The sequence below is a fragment of the Salvelinus fontinalis genome, chromosome 33 (genome assembly GCF_029448725.1).
Source record: "Salvelinus fontinalis isolate EN_2023a chromosome 33, ASM2944872v1, whole genome shotgun sequence".
Lineage (NCBI taxonomy): Eukaryota > Metazoa > Chordata > Actinopteri > Salmoniformes > Salmonidae > Salvelinus > Salvelinus fontinalis.
The window spans coordinates 5,041,343-5,061,342 of NC_074697.1; the positions used below are offsets into that span (position 1 = coordinate 5,041,343).

The window sequence follows — 20,000 nt, forward strand, 5'->3', positions numbered from 1 at the left end:
AAATTCTGATTTTGCAATATTACGTAGATGGAAAAAAGCTGTCCTTGAAACAGTCTTGATATGTTCGTCAAAAGAGAGATCAGGGTCCAGAGTAATGCCGAGGTCCTTCACAGTTTTATTTGAGACGACTTTACAACCATCAATATTAATTGTCAGATTTAACAGAAGATCTCTTTGTTTCTTGGGACCTATAACAAGCATCTCTGTTTATTTCCGAGTTTAAAAGTAGAACGTTTTCAGCCATCCACTTCCTTATGTCTGAAACACAGGCTTCTAGCGAGGGCAATTTTGGGGCTTCCCCATGTTTCATTGAAATGTACAGCTGTGTGTCATCCGCATAGCAGTGAAAGTTAACATTATGTTTTCGAATGACATCCCCATGAGGTAAAATATATAGTGAAAACAATAGTGGAACCTAAAACGGAACCTTGAGGAATACCGAAATGTACAGTTGGTTTGTCAGAGGACAAATATAGGCCGATAGTTTGTTATATTTTCTGGGTCAAGGTTTGGCTTTTTCAAGAGAGGCTTTATTACTGCCACTTTTAGTGAGTTTGGTACACATCCGGTACCATCAGTAGCACATTAGAGGCTGCTGCATATAGGCATAGACTAGGAATGGAACTTTACTAATGTTTACATGTCTGGCACTTTCGGTTACTGGCCCAATGCTCTAACCACTAGGCTACCTGCCACCCCATATTAGTACACTGTCGGAGCTAGAAGCACAAGCATTTCTCTACACCCGCAGAGAACCAATAAAATGTGTTTTGATTTGATGTGAATAGTAGTAATGAAGATGGTAGTTGTAGTACTGATGTAATGGTGATAGTTAGATTCGTTTTTCATTTTTCATGTTTAGCCTTTTATATCTATTATATTTCTACTATTGTCTGTTATATTTTATTGTTATTTTTGCATTATTTTCTTCATTTATATTATTATTTACTACCATTTTATATTATTTTTGTGTATTTTAGTGTTAGTGTTGTCGACGCTATGGTCAGGGTCTGGGGTGGACTGTCCTGTTGTGATGTCGACGCTATGGTCAGGGTCTGGGGTGGACTGTTCTGCTGTATTGTCAACGCTATGGTCAGGGTCTGTTGTGGACTGTTCTGCTGTGATGTCGACTCTATGGTCAGGGTCTGGGGTGGGCTGTTCTGCTGTATTGTCAACGCTATGGTCAGGGTCTGTTGTGGACTGTTCTGCTGTGATGTCGACTCTATGGTCAGGGTCTGGGGTGGGCTGTTCTGCTGTGGTGTCGAGACTTTTGTAGGGAGCTGAGGTGGGCTGTTCTGCTGGCTTCTCTGCGGGTGTGGCCACCTCTCAAATGGGTTGTTCTCACACGCCATCTCCCTCACCCTCTCCTCCAGCAGTCTGATCCTCTCCTCTAGTGCTTTGTTCTTCTCCTCCTCCATCTCTTTCTCTTGTAGATGTGTCCCTCCAGAGTGCAGATATGTCTCTCTACACCTCCAGGTCTAGTTATCACCTGCTGTTCCAGCTCCACCTGCCTTACCTCCAGCTGGGTGAATATAGCCCTCATTTCAATGAGGAAGTAGTACTCTGTGCTGGGAGGTTGACTTTACACTTGTGGTTGCTCGTCTGTGGGTTTATGTAATGAAGAGGTCTGGTCTGACCCGCTCGGGCTATCTTAAGGTAGAGCTTCTTCTTCTCTCTCTCTCTGTACTTTCCCTCATCGTTCCCCCTCCCCTGGTCCTGATAGGTACCCACTCCTCAAAGCTGAGAACAATAACATCTAAGGCTCCCTTCATAGTGTGTTCTAGTCCAGATGCTATTGTTGGAGCTAATTGCTTCATTAATAATGTACTGATGGTTTTGTAGCACGTTAGCACTTTAGCCTGTCCCTGGTCATCAGCGGGCTCATTAGAGAAGTGTGAAGGAAGGTATTGTCAGGAGGAGAGAGAGAAGGCTCTGGGAATGGATAGGTGGCCTTCAGGGATAGTTGGGTCATTGCCAGTCCAGTAGTACAACCCAGGCAGGAAGACTACAGTTCCCCCTGGTGGTATATATACATATGTATATATTATATTGATGCTGGTGGGAGGAGCAAGAGGACGGGCTCATTGTAATGGCTGGAATGGAATGAATGGAACGCAGTCAAACACATCAAACATATGGAAACGACATGTTTGACTCCATTCCATTCATTCCATTCCAGACATTACAATGAGCCTATCCTCCTACAGCTCCACCCTCCAGTCTCCTCTTATATACAGTATATGTACAACAGTATATGTACACATTTTTTAAAACTATTTTCTACATTGTAGAATAATAGTGAAGACATCATAACTATGTAGTAAACTATGTAGTAAGCAAAGAAGTGTTAAACAAATCAAAATATATTTTATATTTGAGATTCTTCAAAGTAGCCACCCTTTGCCTTGATGACAGCTTTGCACACTCTTGGCATTCTCTCAACCAGCTTCATGAGGTAGTCACCTGGAATGCATTTCAATTATGGAATTTCTTTCCTTCTTAATGCATTTGGGCCGATCAGTTGTGTTGTGACAAGGTAGGATTGGTATACAGAAGATAGCCCTATTTGGTAAAAGACGGAGTCCATATTATGGCAAGAACAGCTCAAATAAGCAAAGAGAAACAACGGTCCATCATTACTTTAAGACATGAATGTCAGTCAATACGGAACATTGCCGTCGCAAAGACTATCAAGAGTTATGATGAAACTGTCTCTCATGAGGACCGCCACAGGAATGGAAGATTGATTGATTGATGTCCTTATCTCCTCAGAGATTGTGAGAGCCATGACGTATGTGATCAACCAGGGGATGTCCATGTACTGGGGGACGTCTCGATGGACAGCCATGGAGATCATGGTGAGTTAACCCTATGACCTTTGACCCCTAACCCCTGACCCGTAGCCCATGTGACAAAACCTCTCTACAGTCCTCACACAATCTTCACTCAAAAACTCTCATTACAGATCAGGCTCATACAGCAAGTCTGTGAGCCCGCAAAGGCAGTAAATAATATGTGGTGGCCTCCGATAGAGCCTCCGAGAGAGCCTCCAAGAGAGCCTCAGAACCTCAGAGAGAGCCTCCAAGAGAGCCTCAGAACCTCAGAGAGAGCCTCAGAGAGAGCATCAGAGAGAGCCTCGGAGAGAGCCTCGGAGAGAGCCTCAGAGAGAGCCTCAGAGAGAGCCTCAGAGAGAGCCTCAGAGAGAGCCTCAGAGAGAACCTCAGAGAGAGCCTCAGAACCTCAGAGAGAGCCTCAGAGAGAGCCTCGGAGAGAGCCTCGGAGAGAGCCTCGGAGAGAGCCTCAGAACCTCAGAGAGAGCCTCCAAGAGAGCCTCAGAACCTCAGAGAGAGCCTCAGAGAGAGCCTCAGAGAGAGCATCAGAGAGAGCCTCAGAGAGAGCCTCAGAGAGAGCATCAGAGAGAGCCTCAGAGAGAGCCTCAGAGAGAGCCTCAGAGAGAACCTCAGAGAGAGCCTCAGAGAGAGTATCAGAGAGAGCCTCAGAACCTCAGAGAGAGCATCAGAGAGAGCCTCGGAGAGAGCCTCAGACCCTCAGAGAGAGCCTCAGAGAGAGCATCAGAGAGAGCATCAGAGAGAGCATCAGAGAGAGCCTCAGAGAGAGCCTCGGAGCCTCTTGTTTGTGTGCTGAAACACGGTGGAGACTGGGGGGGGGGACAGGCTGTCTGTATGTGGACCTTTTTATGTCCTGGCTGATTTGGAGGAGAAGGGAGAGGATAGGAAAGGTGGTGGCTGACTACATGTCCTGAATGAAGCCTGATAATGACTGATTGCTAAAGCATCCCCAGGCTTTTCTGTTGTCAACAACCTCTCGTCCTTTTCCTCTCGTTCTCCGCCAGTCTGTGTTAAGCGCTGCTCGTGATGATGTGTTGATTGTGATTAGGGTGAATTTTGTAGTGTAGCAGCTCAGATGAAAGCGCTGTAATTCAGACGGTATGTATAATGCAGTGGTATAACACAGACAGAGGAGCCGAGAGGCACTATAACACAGACAGGGGAGCCGAGAGGCACTATAACACAGACAGGGGAGCCGAGAGGCACTATAACACAGACAGGGGAGCCGAGAGGCACTATAACACAGACAGGGGAGCCGAGAGGCACTATAACACAGACAGGGGAACAGAGAGGCACTATAACACAGACAGGGGAACAGAGAGGCACTATAACACAGACAGGGGAACAGAGAGGCACTATAACACAGACAGGGGAACAGAGAGGCACTATAACACAGACAGGGGAACAGAGAGAAACTATAACACAGACAGGGGAGCCGAGAGGCACTATAACACAGACAGGGGAACAGAGAGGCACTATAACACAGACAGGGGAACAGAGAGGCACTATAACACAGACAGGGGAACAGAGAGGCACTATAACACAGACAGGGGAACAGAGAGGCACTATAACACAGACAGGGGAACAGAGAGGCACTATAACACAGACAGGGGAACAGAGAGGCACTATAACACAGACAGGGGAACAGAGAGAAACCTATAACACAGACAGGGAGCCGAGAGGCACTATAACACAGACAGGGGAACAGAGAGGCACTATAACACAGACAGGGGAACAGAGAGGCACTATAACACAGACAGGGGAACAGAGAGGCACTATAACACAGACAGGGGAACAGAGAGGCACTATAACACAGACAGGGGAGCCGAGAGGCACTATAACACAGACAGGGGAACAGAGAGGCACTATAACACAGACAGGGGAACAGAGAGGCACTATAACACAGACAGGGGAACAGAGAGGCACTATAACACAGACAGGGGAACAGAGAGGCACTATAACACAGACAGGGGAGCCGAGAGGCACTATAACACAGACAGGGGAACAGAGAGGCACTATAACACAGACAGGGGAACAGAGAGGCACTATAACACAGACAGGGGAACAGAGAGGCACTATAACACAGACAGGGGAACAGAGAGGCAAACCAGGCCCACCACAGCTACAGGACTGGAGCAGATAAAAGTGGTTATGCTAATGTTTAAGAAAGCAATGAGAACTGTACATGTCTTTTCTGTGGCATTTCTCTTTGCAAACGCACATATGGAAACATAGATATGCGAGGCAAGTGGATTGGTGTGTGAAATATAGACTAATCTAAATGAGCTGAAAACAGTATAATTCATGAATTCTGATTAGAATCCCTCTCCCCATCTCTTCAAAAAACACTCTCTCTCTCCTCTCTCTCTCTCTCTCTCTCGATCCAATTCTCTCTCTCTCTCTCTCTCTCGATCCAATTCTCTCTCTCTCTCTCTCTCTCTCTCTCTCTCTCTCTCTCTCTCTCTCTCTCTCTCTCTCTCACAATCCAATTCTCTCTCTCTCTCTCTCGATCCAATTCTCTCTCTCTCTCTCTCGATCCAATTCTCTCTCTCTCTCTCTCGATCCAATTCTCTCTCTCTCTCTCTCTCTCGATCCAATTCTCTCTCTCTCGATCCAATTCTCTCTCTCTCGATCCAATTCTCTCTCTCTCGATCCAATTCTCTCTCTCTCTCTCTCTCTCTCTCTCGATCAAACTCTCTCTCTCTCTCTCTCTCTCTCTCTCTCCTCTCTCTCTCTCTCTCTCTCTCTCTCTCTCTCTCTCTCCTCTCTCTCTCTCTCGATCCAATTCTCTCTCTCTCTCTCGATCCAATCTCTCTCTCTCTCTCTCTCTCTCGATCCAATTCTCTCTCTCTCGATCCAATTCTCTCTCTCTCGATCCAATTCTCTCTCTCTCGATCCAATTCTCTCTCTCTCTCTCTCTCTCTCTCGATCCAACTCTCTCTCTCTCTCGATCCAACTCTCTCTCTCTCTCTCTCTCTCTCTCTCTCTCTCTCTCTCTCTCTCTCTCTCTCTCTCTCTTCCTCTCTCCTCTCTCTCTCTCTCTCTCTCTCTCTCTCTCTCTCTCTCTCTCTCTCTCTCTCTCTCTCTCTCTCTCTCCTCTCCTCCTCTCTCTCTCTCCCCTCTCTCCTCTCTCTCTCTCTCCTCTCTCTCTCTCTCTCTCTCTCTCTCTCTCTCTCTCTCCTCTCTCTCTCTCTCTCTCTCTCTCTCTCTCTCTCTCTCTCTCTCTCTCTCTCTCTCTCTCTCTCTCTCTCTCTCTCTCTCTCTCTCTCTCTCTCTCTCTCTCTCTCCTCTCTCTCTCTCTCTCTCTCTCTCTCTCTCTCTCCTCTCTCTCTCTCTCTCTCTCTCCTCTCTCTCTCTCTCTCTCTCTCTCTCTCTCTCTCTCTCTCTAGGAGGCGTACTCTGTGGCCAGACAGTTTAACCTGATCCCTCCGGTGTGTGAGCAGGCTGAGTACCATCTCTTCCAGAGGGAGAAGGTGGAGGTCCAGCTTCCAGAACTCTACCACAAGATAGGCATGTGTCAATCATCCAGGCTGGTCACGCCCCCTTCTCTCACCAATGCTGGAGGTTCACACAACCATCCTCCCATCTGCTGCGGGGTTCTAATCAGTGGATACATACATAATCAATCCTTATATGATTGATGATTGTAATAAAGTGATATGATAACATCCTCCTGAGCCCTCCACTCCCCTAACATCTGCTGGGGTTCAGACCGGGGATTTCATGATGTCCTCAGAGCGTCTGATTGGTGTCTGTCTGATTGACAGTGATAATAGATCTCACAGTTATCTGTCACTCACTCCTTCCCTCTCTGTTCCCACATTCCCTCTGGTCTCCATGGTGACAGGTGTTGGGGCAATGACGTGGTCTCCGCTGGCCTGTGGCATCATCACAGGGAAGTACCAGAACGGCATCCCAGAAACCTCCAGGGCATCCATGAAGGTAGGCCCTGTATCCACTCAACAACCTCTCACAGTCTCACTGCAGAATCCGACATTCCTCAAACAAAAGTGCCAAGCCGGAGCACGCGGCTTCACCCATCCGCTTATACCCATTAAGTCATCTGTCAACATCCTGGGTACCTGGACGGACGTTGAATACCGCCTTGAGCGACCTGGCTGATCCACTGCCACCTCTCTCTCTCTCTCTCTCTCTCTCTCTCTCCCTCTCTCCCTCTCTCTCTCTCTCTCTGTCTCTATCTCTCCCTCTCTCTCTCCCTCTCTCTCTGTCTTTCTCTCTCTCTCTCCACTCTCTCTGTCTCTCTATCTCCGTCTCTCTCTCTCCCTCTCCACTCGTTTCCTGTCGCTCTCTCTTTCTCTCCTCTCTCTCTCTCTTTTCTCTTCTCTCTCCCTCTTTTCTCTTCTCTCTCTGTCTCTCTCTCTGCAGTCGTACCAGTGGTTAAAGGAGAAGATAGTGAGTGAGGATGGGAGGAAACAGCAGGCTAAGCTGAAGGAGCTGGGACACATCGCTGAGAAGCTGGGCTGTACTCTCCCACAGCTGGCCGTGGGTGAGAGAGAGGAGCATGGGCGTGCAATCACACACACACACGCACACTACTTTGTTTCAGGACTTTACTATTAATGATGGTAGAGCGCCACCATGTGGATGCCAACAGTACATTCACATTTCTATGAGGAATTCCATTAATGTCACACTAGATTAAACAACCCATAACTGTCCTCCGCTCTCTCATTTCCTCCCTCCTTCTTTCTCTCCTTCCCTAGCCTGGTGTTTGAGGAGCGAGGGGGTGAGCTCAGTCCTCCTGGGATCCTCCAGTCCAGAGCAGCTAACGGAGAACCTAGGTGCCATACAGGTAAAAACGCAGACAGACACACTTTTGAGGAGTAAAAATGTATTCCCATTCAAAATCCTATTTTCCCAAACTCCTAAATCGCACCCTAATTTCCGACCCTAATTCCTAACCCTAAAACCTCTTAAGTATAAAATAACATTTTAACAAATTCAGGACATGAAAAAATGAAATGCCTTGTTTTCCTGGTGGTTTGTCAGGATCATTGTGTGTCTGAAAACGTAGGAAAACATGTCCTCACACATTCTGCTATTTTCCACAGTTCCTTCCTAAAATGACGTCTCATGTGGTGTCGGACATCGATCGCATACTGGGGAACAAGCCTTACAGTAAGAAGGAGTATCGCTCCTAGACACCCAGGAGGAAGCAGAACCACTACTGTACAACCACTGTGGATCCAGATCCACCAACCACTTGGGCTCAGCCTCCATGGGGTTTCAGCTCAGTCTAATCCAGCCCAGTTCAGGCCTGCTCAGCTCAGCCCCAGCCTTCTTAGCCCAGTGTAACCAAGCTCAGTTCAGCCTAACCCTGCTAACCCTCTGCCTAGACCAGCTTTCAGCTCAGCTTACTCTTATCAGTAGATTTTCTGACTCCTGAGTTTATTAACCAGGTAGAAGCATGCTTCCCCTCTCTGGTGTGCCTGGACTTTCTCTTTAAAGGCACATTATACAAAACAACACAGAAAGGGGATAATACTTAGTATATACCATAAACGTCTTTCACAATGCATTTTGAAAACAGACTCCTCTCTCAAGCCAGTATACTGCATTTGACCCCTGTTTGACCTCGCAAAGCAAAGCACCCTGGGACAGTGAGTTTCAGCGACAGGCATTTGTTCTGTCTGTGAGGGGAAGAATGTGCATGTTGTCGCCCCCATTTGGTCGTATGAGAAACTGCTATCCAATATCTTCAAAAGATTCTTAGTGAGAGAGCGCAGGAGAATCTCAATTGCATACTCCTCGCGTCCTCTCTCCTCGCCTCCTTCTCAAAACCCATTGAGAATGTTCGAGGGGAGGGACCTCTGACTTTCTCATCCAATACGTTTTGAGAAGGAGGCGAGGAAAGAGGACGCGGGGAGTCAAGAAAACGCAATTAAGATTCTCCCAGTGGCCTACTGTTCTGTATAGTGTCTGTCTGTCTGAGTGAGCAGGTGGCCTCCTGTACTGTACTGTATACTCTCTGTCTGCATCCATAGAGGAGAATCCTGCCTCTCCTCCTCCGGCCTGTAATTTGAACCTGCATCTTTGGTTGCTGACGGGAATCTGGGATAGCACAAGCCACTCTGTGACATAACCTCCCACCAGACCAATGTTACCTGTGGGTGTTGCTTGTTAGATAATGTGAAAGATAGGTGAAGTATGTTGAAAGATAGGTGAAGTATTTAGAAAGATGTAAAGGCCTATATCTATTCTATAATAGTACGTGAAAGTAAGTTTATTCTGTGTGTTTGAATTTTTTTGTCTTTCAGGGGTGTATATATTAAACTTTATGGGGCAAACCTTGTAACGTAAGCAGAACAGACCTCAAGCCCCCTTTGTTGCAGATGAAACTAAAGTATTCTATAAATAACCTATAAGTAATCTATAAATAACCTTTAAGTATTCTATAAATAACCTATAAGTATTCTATAAATAACCTAAATATTCTATAAATAACCTAGAGTATTCTATAAATAACCTAGAGTATTCTATAAATAACCTATAAGTAATCTATAAATAACCTATAAGTATTCTATAAATAACCTATAAGTAATCTATAAATAACCTAGAGTATTCTATAAATAACCTATAACTAATCTATAAATAACCTATAAGTATTCTATAAATAACCCATAAGAAATCTATAAATAACCTATAAGTATTCTATAAATAACCTATAAGTATTGTGTAAATAGTGTTCTACTGTTTCTCCTCTCTCAGCACTACATGGCTGGTTGGTGCTGATCCAAGTCCAGCTCCGCTCCTGGGTTTACCCATTTAGCCCAGACGGACAATGTAAACTACTGCATTAAAAGATATCAGACCTTTATAAAAGTGTTGTTTTCTACGGTATGTAAAGTTATCAGAAGAGAGGATTTACCAACTATAAATCAGGGTTTCCCAACCTCTGTCCTGGATCTCCCTCTGCGTGCATTTTTGTTCTTCTGCCCTAGTCCTACACAGTTCATTCAAATCCTCACAGCTTGACGAGGAGTTGGCGATTTCAATTAGCTGTGTGGTGCTAGAGCAAAAACCAAAACGTGCACCTGTGGGTGGGTGGGTGGGACTGAGTTTGGGACACCCTGAACTATATTACTGACATAAACATCAGTGTCCATCCATCTATCCTGATCATTAATGTACGTATTTCCTATCCTGCCATGAGAACAGTGACCTCTCTGTAAATAGCGTATATATATATAGAACAAGAATATAAACACAACAGTTTCAGATTTGACCGAGTAACAGTTCATACACGGAAATCAATCAATTGAATTTTTTTTTTAAAAATGAGGCCCTAATCTATGGATTTCATATGACTGGGTATACAGATATGCATCTGTAACCGATGTGAAATGGCTAGCTAGTTAGCGCTGGTGCACGCTAATAGTGTTTCGATCGGTGACATCACCCGCTCTGAGACCTGAAGTAGTTGTTCGCCGTGGCTTTTGTGGCGCGATGGGTAACGATGCTGCGTGGGTGACTGTTGTTGATAATTGTCACAGATAAAAGGTGTTGGATCAGAAAACCAGTCAGTATCTGGGTGTAACCACCATTTGCCTCATGTAGCTGTGTAATGTTGTCCCACTCCTTTTCAATGGCTGTGCGGAGTTGCTGGATATTGGCGGGAACTGGAACACGCTGTCGTAGACGTCGATCCAGAGCATCCCAAACATGCTCAATGGGTGACAAGTCTGGTGGATATGCAGGCGATGGAAGAACTGGGACATTTTCAGCTTCCAGGAATTGTGTACAGATCCTTATGACATGGGGCCATACATTATCATTCTGAAACATGAGGCGATGGCGGCAGATGAATGACACGACAATGGGTCTCAGGATCTCGTCACAGTATGTTTGTGCATTAAACTTGCCATCGATAAAATGCAAATGTGTTTTGTCCGTAGCTTATGCGTGTCCATACCATAACTCCACCATGGGACACTCAGAAAACCTCTCACCTACACAACACCATACACGTGGTCTGTGTTATGAGGCCGGTTGGACGTACTGCCAAATTCTCTAAAACAACGGAGGCGGTTTACGGTAGAGAAATTAACATTGAATTAATAACTCTGGCAACAGCTCGTGGACATTCCTGCAGTCAGCATGCCAATTGCACGCACCCTCAAAACATGACATTGTGTTGTGTGAAAAAGCAGCACATTTTAGAGTGGCCTTTTGTCCACAGCACAAGGTGCATCTGTGTAATGATTATGCTGTTGAATGAGCTTCTTGATATGCCACACCTTTCAGGTGGAAGGATTATCTTGGCAAAGGAGAAATGCTCACTAACAGGAAGGTAAACAAATTTGCCACAACATTTGAGAGAAATCAGCTTTTTGTTTGTATGGAACATTTCTGGGATCCATTTCAGCTCATGAAAACACTTCACATGTGTTTATATTCTCATTCAGTGTAAAAAGTAATATGACACTTGATTAATAAATGCATAATGCTGATGAAATCTATTGGTTTTTCATTCCTGGAAATGTAAATCAGTTTCTTGATTATTTGCTGGTTGACAATAATAACCACACACACACTGGTTCTTGATCTGGCCACTTTAATTAGTACAAAATGTGAAGGACCGAGTGACCTGGAGTAACCTCCAGACATTATTTCATGAAGACTTACAGCTGAAATTATATGATTATTATTTTAATTCTCCTTCTCTCAATCATTACAAAAAAATATCCAAGCTTCACCCCAGCCCTCCCTGACCCAAACCCCATTCCCTCCTCTTAGCGTCACCCCAGCCCTCCCTGACCCAAACCCCATTCCCTCCTCCTAGCTTCACCCCAGCCCTCCCTGACCCAAACCCCATTCCCTACTTCTAGCTTCACCCCAGCTCTCCCTGACCCAAACCCTCCACCTAGCTTCACCCCAGCCCTCCCTGACCCAAACCCCATTCCCTACTTCTAGCTTCACCCCAGCTCTCCCTGACCCAAACCCTCCACCTAGCTTCACCCCAGCCCTCCCTGACCCAAACCCTCCTCCTAGCTTCACCCCAGCCCTCCCTGACCCAAACCCCATTCCCTACTTCTAGCTTCACCCCAGCTCTCCCTGACCCAAACCCTCCACCTAGCTTCACCCCAGCCCTCCCTGACCCAAACCCTCCTCCTAGCTTCACCCCAGCCCTCCCTGACCCAAATCCTCCTCCTAGCTTCACCCCAGCCCTCCCTGACCCAAACCCTCCTCCTAGCTTCACCCCAGCCCTCCCTGACCCAAACCCTCTTCTCAATTGTTAATTTCTTTCTTTCCTCCTTTACTTGGATCCGGTGGACAGCAGGGCGATGAGGCCAGATGAGGCACTGATGGACAGGATGTAGTTACTGGGGAACAATGAGTTAAGGAAAAAAACATATCTTGGAGGAAATGGCAGGCAAGTAGTGCGATCGAATAACGCATCAGGCTTAGCTACATACCGTACTTACCGCATATGGGTGAGCAATAAGAATCTCCTACACACAGATTTCAGCATCTCCCCTCAACCCCACCCACTTCAGACATTTTTCAGCCAGAAGTAAACAGCAATCCAGACATGTAAATAGAATACAGCTGTGGCAACCTGAAGATTCAATACAAAATCTGTATTTGAACCAAACCAGTGATTGGCTAGGCCACAGACTACCGCCAATGAATAAGCAAAGAAGTTTCCTCCACGAGTACTATATCACAACAGGACAATGAGAATGCCAGGATGTGAGTCTAGCCTCAATCATTATTAGTAAAATAACTATTATTTATTAGTAAAGGAACATCCATCTATTTTCAGCTTTAGTAAAGCATCCATAGTTTCTACTGAAACTTTACCTGTCTGGTTAAATTGTGGATGAATGTGCTTAAATAGGATACACGGTGGGGTTGAAGTTCTTCAGCAGGAAGAAGGAGGCGATGATGACGAGGACCAGGAACAGAGTGTTGTTATAGAAGATGGAGAAGGTGGTTGCCTCATAATCAGCTACCTCGTTCTTTTTCCACAGGATCCTTAACATAGGGAGGAGAAGGGTTTATCAGTCAGTCAGCTAGCTCCTCCTTACACAGGACCCTAACATAGGGAAGGAAGAGTTCAACCATTTGCGCATGTATTTGAGAATAGGGTTTAATGGGTAAGCATGGTGTTTGGTAGCCAGATCCCAGATCTGATCTCACTAGCCAGATCCCAGGTCTGTTTGTGCTTTTACCTACTCTGTTGTCAAGCCATTTCACATGTAAAGTCCATAAGGAGTTGCCAAGACACCAGAAACAGACTGACCCGCAGGCTATATTAAAACGACCAGAAACAATCCGGGAACCCAGGCTATATTAAAGAGACCGGGAACCCAGGCTATATTAAAGAGACCGGGAACCCAGGCTATATTAAAGAGACCAGGAACCCAGGCTATATTAAAGAGACCAGGAACCCAGGCTATATTAAAGAGACCAGAAACAATCCGGGAACCCAGGCTATATTAAAGAGACCAGAAACAAGCCAGGAACCCAGGCTATATTAAAGAGACCAGGAACAGACTGGCACCCAGGGTATATTAAAGAGACCAGAAACAAGCCGGGAACCCAGGCTATATTAAAGAGACCAGGAACAGACTGGCACCCAGGCTATATTAAAGACACCAGGAACAGACTGGCACCCAGGCTATATTAAAGACACCAGGAACAGACTGGCACCCAGGCTATATTAAAGACACCAGAAACAGACTGGCACCCAGGCTATATTAAAGAGACCAGAAACAGACTGGCACCCAGGCTATATTAAAGAGAACAGAAACAGACTGGCGCCCGGGGTAGCTGATTGGGTGAGACCAGAAACAGACTGGCGCCCAGGCTATATTAAAGAGACCAGAAACAGACTGGCACCCAGGCTATATTAAAGAGAACAGACACAGACTGGCACCCAGGCTATATTAAAGAGACCAGAAACAGACTGGCGCCCGGGGTAGCTGATTGGGTGAGACCAGAAACAGACTGGCCCCCAGGCTATATTAAAGAGACCAGAAACAGACTGGCACCCAGGCTATATTAAAGAGACCAGAAACAGACTGGCGCCCGGGGTAGCTGTTTGGGTGAGACCCCTACAGCTTCAACAACATGAAATTGAGAGGGGAAAGAAATGTCTTCTAGAGAACTCAGTAACCCACTCAGGAGTGATTGACCAATCACAGACTGGCTGGCAGACTGACCTCTCATCCTTCTCCTTGCGAGACATCTTGCGATTGTCAGCCTCAGAGAGTTTCCTTGTCACCTCCTTGGAGACAGCATCCTCACGCTTCTGGGCAACTCTGTGGTCAAGAGATAAGGCACATTTAGAAGTTAGGTACCGACCTACTACAGATCGATGACAAACTCACCATACTTCCAAGCATTGCAGAACACGGAGGGCATAGTTTTAAGTGAGTGTTCATGTGTGTATGATAAACTTACTTGTGTTTGAGGACAAACTTGACGTTTTTGTAGGCGAAGGCCACCAGGTAGGTGCTGACCAGCGTCATGACTCCATACAGGACCGCTGACTGGACCAGGTCCATGTGCCAGATCCTCCAGAACAGCCCTGAACCACAACAAGGAAAGAAAACAAACAGCGAGTTCACATAAGTAATAATTACTCTGTTTGTGATAGTTAGTATTACATAGTAGTGCCACAGTGAACAGAATAACTAACGTTGGTTACCTACAATGAGGTGACTGTTAGATAATCAAGTTTAGGATAACGTAGCTAATACCAAACACAATCACAATATCAATCTCAGCAAGTAACGTTAGTTAGGTAAGTTAACTAGATAACTTCACCTGGCATATACTAACTAGGTAGCAAACGTTACAGTAACTGGGTAACATGTATTAACCAGTCGTGGCATAGGTTGGTTAGCAAACCTAGCTATATATGTCTCGTTATGCCACGTAAGTTATTTATGTTAGGTAAAAAGATGGCTTGCTACCGGTAGTCGAATTTCCATCCAATGCAATGCATCTCTGATACAATGAGCAGTCTGGCCTTGCTACTTACAAATGGGAATTGCGGACACAATTAGTGCATTGCCGTAGAAAAGCGCGGAGGACTTTGCAGACAGGTTTCGGCTGAAGTCCTGGAGGAGTAGGTCTTCCTCGGATTGCTGTTTGCTGCTACTTTTAGGTGCCATTGTTCCCGAAGTGACCGACCGGTCTCTTGCTCTACGGTGAAAGAAGACTGACACGTAAGAGCAGAACTGGTTTGAAAAACGCTAACGACGCGTCAGCTCAAACACGGAAATAGCTGTCTTTAGAACGGAAGTTGTCGCTGTAGTTTTCTTCAGTGGGGATCTCCTTGGCTATCGTAAATGGAAATGACGAGCATTGCCACCTACTGTTCTGGTTGTTGAAAAGAAAAAAAAAGTGGAGAAAACAAATAGATAAAACATACCACCTGAGGACGCTCTTCGTCTATGGTCAAATAGTGCAATAAATACCCAATCGACACAGTGTACAAAACGTTAAGAACACATTCCTAATGTTGTGTTGCCCTCAGAGAGATTGACGTCATCGCTACTTATTTTTGTAAGAAGTGTTGACAAGCTGAATGTACCAAGCTGTGTGTTTAAACTACTAGCACACAGCTTAGACACACATGCATACCCCACAAGACATGCCGCAAGAGGTCTCTTCACAAGTCCAGACCAGACTAAGGGAGGTGCACAGTACCGCATAGAGCCATGACTACATGGAACTCTATTCCACATCAGGTAATTGATGGAAGCAGCAGAATCAGATTTGAAAAAACAGGTAAAAATACACCTTGTTGAACAACGGGGACTGTGAAGACACACACACACACACACACACACACACACACACACACACACACACACACACACACACACACACACACACACACACTACACACATACATTGTAATATTGTTGTGTGGTGGTATTAAACATTATGTATTGTAGATATGTAGTGGTGTAATAATGTTATATAATGTACTGTTTTATCTGTTGTTTTATATGTGATGTAAGTGTCTTAATGCGTTTGGACCCCAGGAAGAGTAGCTGCTGCCTTGGCAGGAACTAATGGGGAGCCATAATAAACCCCAGGAAGAGTATCTGCTGCCTTTGCAGGAACTAATGGGGAGCCATGATAAACACCAGGAAGAGTAGCTGCTGCCTTGGCAGGAACTAATGGGGAGCCATAATAAACCCCAGGAAGAGTAGCTGCTGCCTTGGCAGGAACTAATGGGGAGCCATAATAAATACAAATACAAAAGTTGGCTGGATGTGCTTTGGGTGACGGACCATTCTTGATACTCAGAGGAAACTGTTGAGTGTGAAAAATCCAGCAGCGTTGCAGTTCTTGACACAAACTGGTGCGCCTGACACCTAGTACCATACCCCGTTCAAAGGTACTTCAATATTTTGTCTTTGCCTGTTCACCCTCTGAATGGCACACATACACAATCCATGTCTCAATTGTCTCAAGGCTTAAAAATCCTTCTTTAGCCCGTCTCCTCCTCTTCATCTCCTCTGATTGAAGTGGATTTAACAGGTGACATCAATAAGGGATCATAGCGTTCACCTGGATTCACATGGTCAGTCTATGTTATGGAAAGAGCAGGTGTTCTTAACCTCTTGTACACTCAGCTATCTGATATTAAGTACCTGATAGATTTAGGATTTTGGGAAGATTATTCATAATTCAGCAATGCTGTTAAAAGCAAGATGTTGACTGGGAATAAGTTACACACACACACACACACACACACATTCATATATATATATACAATTTCTATTTAACTTATTGTAACAAACCTGCTTTTTTAAATATACTTAATTTCTGCACATATTCATGACAGATAGAGATATAGAGACAGAGGAGGCAGTTGAGACAGACGAGCTTTAGGTGGTACAGAGCTGTAGAAAACAGAACTAGGGCACACACACAGTTTTACAATGGGATCTATCCATAGGGGGAGCCTGGGCAACTGAAATGTCAGACTTTTTCCCAACAGTCTGACTGTGAACATCTTTATGAAAACCAAAATGAAGGGAGACATAGATATGATAACAAATCTGTTGATGCAATATGAAGAAAAAAATGGGTGGAGGAGATTAATCATAAACCCACATTGAGAACCTTTTGTTTGATTAAGGGTGAATTGGTGTGTGAGAGATATATTATGTATAACCTACCTAAAAGATCACTATGTGCACAGGTGAGATCAGGGATATTGTCTCTGTGTATTGAAACAGGTGAGATCAGGGATATTGTCTCTGCGTATTGAAGCAGGTCGGATCAGGGATATTGTCTCTGTGTATTGAAGCAGGTCAGATCAGGGATATTGTCTCTGTGTATTGAAGCAGGTCAGATCAGGGATATTGTCTCTGCGTATTGAAACAGGTAAGATCAGGGATATTGTCTCTGTGTATTGAAACAGGTGAGATCAGGGATATTGTCTCTGCGTATTGAAACAGGTCAGATCAGGGATATTGTCTCTGCGTATTGAAACAGGTCAGATCAGGGATATTGTCTCTGTGTATTGAAACAGGTGAGATCAGGGATATTGTCTCTGCGTATTGAAACAGGTCAGATCAGGGATATTGTCTCTGCGTATTGAAACAGGTCAGATCAGGGATATTGCCTCTGCGTATTGAAACAGGTGAGATCAGGGATATTGCCTCTGCGTATTGAAACAGGTCAGATCAGGGATATTGTCTCTGTGTATTGAAACAGGTCAGATCAAGGATATTGCCTCTGCGTATTGAAACAGGTAAGATCAGGGATTTTGTCTCTGCGTATTGAAACAGTCTAAGATTAGGGATATATGCGTATTGAAACAGGTCTGTATTGTGGTGAAATGGAAGTGGAAAGACCATGTAACTATTGTGACCTGGAAGAAATAGAGAATGAAACTCATTTCATCCTATATTGCCCTTTCTACCACTATATACACTTGCTCTTATTCCATGAACTAGATATACCCTGGCATTATGTGGCTGAGCGATGAGGAGAAACGTAAATGTCTATTTGACGAATCTCAAATATAAAATATATTTGATTTGTTTAACACTTTTTTGGTAACTACATGATTCCATATGTGTTATTTCATAGTTTTGATGTCTTCACTATTATTCTACAATGTAGAAAAAACGTGTATATATGTGTATATATACAGTGTGCATGTATGTACAGTTGAAGTCGGAAGTTTACATATACCTTCGCCAAATACATTTAAACTCAGTTTTTCCCAACTGCTGACATTTAATCCTAGTAAAAATTCCCTGTTTTTTAGGTCAGTTAGGATCACCACTGCCCTTGCTGATGGAAGGAGGTTTTCACTCAAAATCTCACAATACATGGCCCCATTCATTATTTCCTTTACACGGATCAGTCGTCCTGGTCCCTTTGCAGAAAAACAGCTCCAAAGCATGATGTTTCCACCCCCATGCTTCACAGTAGGTATGGTGTTCTTTGGATGCAACTCAGCATTCTTTGTCCTCCAAACACGACGTGTTGAGTTTTTACCAATATATTTTGGTTTCATCTGACCATATGACATTCTCCCAATCTTCTTCTGGATCATCCAAATGCTCTCTAGCAAACTTCAGACGGGCCTGGACATGTACTGGCTTAAGCAGGGGGACACGTCTGGCACTGCAGGATTTGAGTCCCTGGCGGCGTAGTGTGTTACTGATGGTAGGCTTTGTTACTTTGATCCTAGCTCTCTGCAGGTCATTCACTAGGTCCCCCCATGTGGTTCTGGGATTTTTGCTCACCGTTCTTGTGATCATTTTGACCCCACGGGGTGAGATCTTGCGTGGAGCCCCAGATCGAGGGAGATTATCAGTGTTCTTGTATGTCTTCCATTTCCTAATAATTGCTCCCGCAGTTGATTTCTTCAAACCAAGCTGCTTACCTATTGCAGATTTAGTCTTCCCAGCCTGGTGCAGGTCTACAATTTTGTTTCTGGTGTACTTTGGCAGCTCTTTGGTCTTGGTCATAGTGGAGTTTGGAGTGTGACTGTTTGAGGTTGTGGACAGGTGTCTTTTATACTGATAACAAGTTCAAACAGGTGCCATTAATACAGGTAACGAGTGGAGGACAGAGGAGCCTCTTAAAGAAGAAGTTACAGGTCTGTGAGAGCCAGAAATCTTGCTTGTTTGTAGGTGACCAAATACTTATTTTCCACCATAATTTGCAAATAAATTCATAAAAAATCCTACAATGTGATTTTCTGGATGTTTTTTTCTCATTTTGTCTGTCATAGTTGAAGTGTACCTATGATGGAAATTACAGGCCTCTCTCATCTTTTTAAGTGGGAGAACTTGCACAATTGGTGGCTGACTAAATACTTTTTTGCCCCACTGTATGTATGTATATTTGTGTATGTATGTATGTATGTATGTATGTATGTATGTATGTATGTATGTATGTATGTATGTATGTATGTATGTATGTATGTATGTGTATATATACAGTGTGTATGTATGTATGTATGTATGTATGTATGTATGTATGTATGTATGTATGTATGTATGTATGTGTATATATACAGTGTGTATGTATGTATGTATGTATGTATGTATGTATGTATGTATGTATGTATGTATGTATGTATGTATGTATGTATATTATTGTACTGCTCTAGGGATGTAATTATAGTTTGGATAACCTTATTTACTATTATGCATTGATTTTTACCTTACATTTTTTTTATCTTTATGCGATGCGCAATGCAGAGAACACCAGAAGAAGAATTATTATTGAATCACCACAGTGAAATGTTGTAGTGGGTTTTTTACATGTTAATCCCATAAGTGATGGGTTGCCAACTGACGATTTGACACTAGAAAATAAAATGTAATTAATTAATTCACTCACAGGGGTGCCTCACCTAGACATGTCACGGCCATTGCATGTCTGGCTCAGTGCTACATTAGAGGAAAAGAAGAGAGAGAGGACCTGAAGCCGCGAGCATAGTGCCCCCCCCCCCCCCCCCCCCCCCCCCCCGCCAGGCGGCTGCGTGTGTGTGTCTCTCTGTGTGTTAGTCAGTTCTGTAGTAGGTGTGAGAATGCGACGCAGGCAGGCAGGCTTGCGTGATGCTAGCTTCTAACGATGAGAGCTTAGGGATTAAACATGCACTTCAGGGGTGTCGAGAGAGCGCGAGAGAGA

General features: G+C 44.6%; 2 protein-coding genes and 1 non-coding gene across 4 annotated transcripts in view; 1 reads left to right on the forward strand and 2 right to left on the reverse strand.

Moving 5' to 3' along the window:
• The window catches only part of kcnab1a (potassium voltage-gated channel subfamily A regulatory beta subunit 1a), a 192,796-nt gene extending 183,626 nt beyond the window's left edge, over positions 1-9,170 (forward strand). For both annotated transcript variants that reach the window (XM_055895049.1, XM_055895050.1), the window contains exons 9-14: positions 2,773-2,858; positions 6,239-6,359; positions 6,697-6,791; positions 7,236-7,356; positions 7,574-7,662; positions 7,922-9,170. In XM_055895049.1, the coding sequence (XP_055751024.1) occupies positions 2,773-2,858; positions 6,239-6,359; positions 6,697-6,791; positions 7,236-7,356; positions 7,574-7,662; positions 7,922-8,011 (602 nt within the window). In that variant the 3' untranslated portion in view covers positions 8,012-9,170. The remainder of the gene's footprint in view (positions 1-2,772; positions 2,859-6,238; positions 6,360-6,696; positions 6,792-7,235; positions 7,357-7,573; positions 7,663-7,921) is intronic.
• A 2,237-nt stretch (positions 9,171-11,407) lies between these two features.
• On the reverse strand, positions 11,408-15,104 carry ssr3 (signal sequence receptor, gamma). Its single transcript, XM_055895053.1, has 5 exons — positions 14,863-15,104; positions 14,280-14,406; positions 14,039-14,137; positions 12,717-12,848; positions 11,408-12,193 (listed from the first exon to the last, which is right to left on the reverse strand). The coding sequence occupies exons 1-5, from the start codon at positions 14,993-14,995 to the stop codon at positions 12,127-12,129; spliced, it is 558 nt and encodes a 185-aa protein (XP_055751028.1). The 5' UTR covers positions 14,996-15,104; the 3' UTR covers positions 11,408-12,126.
• LOC129832593 (small nucleolar RNA SNORA3/SNORA45 family) lies at positions 12,452-12,580 on the reverse strand. The gene has a single exon (XR_008755978.1). It is a non-coding gene; the product is annotated as a small nucleolar RNA SNORA3/SNORA45 family (small nucleolar RNA).
• Positions 15,105-20,000: the final 4,896 nt, after the last annotated feature.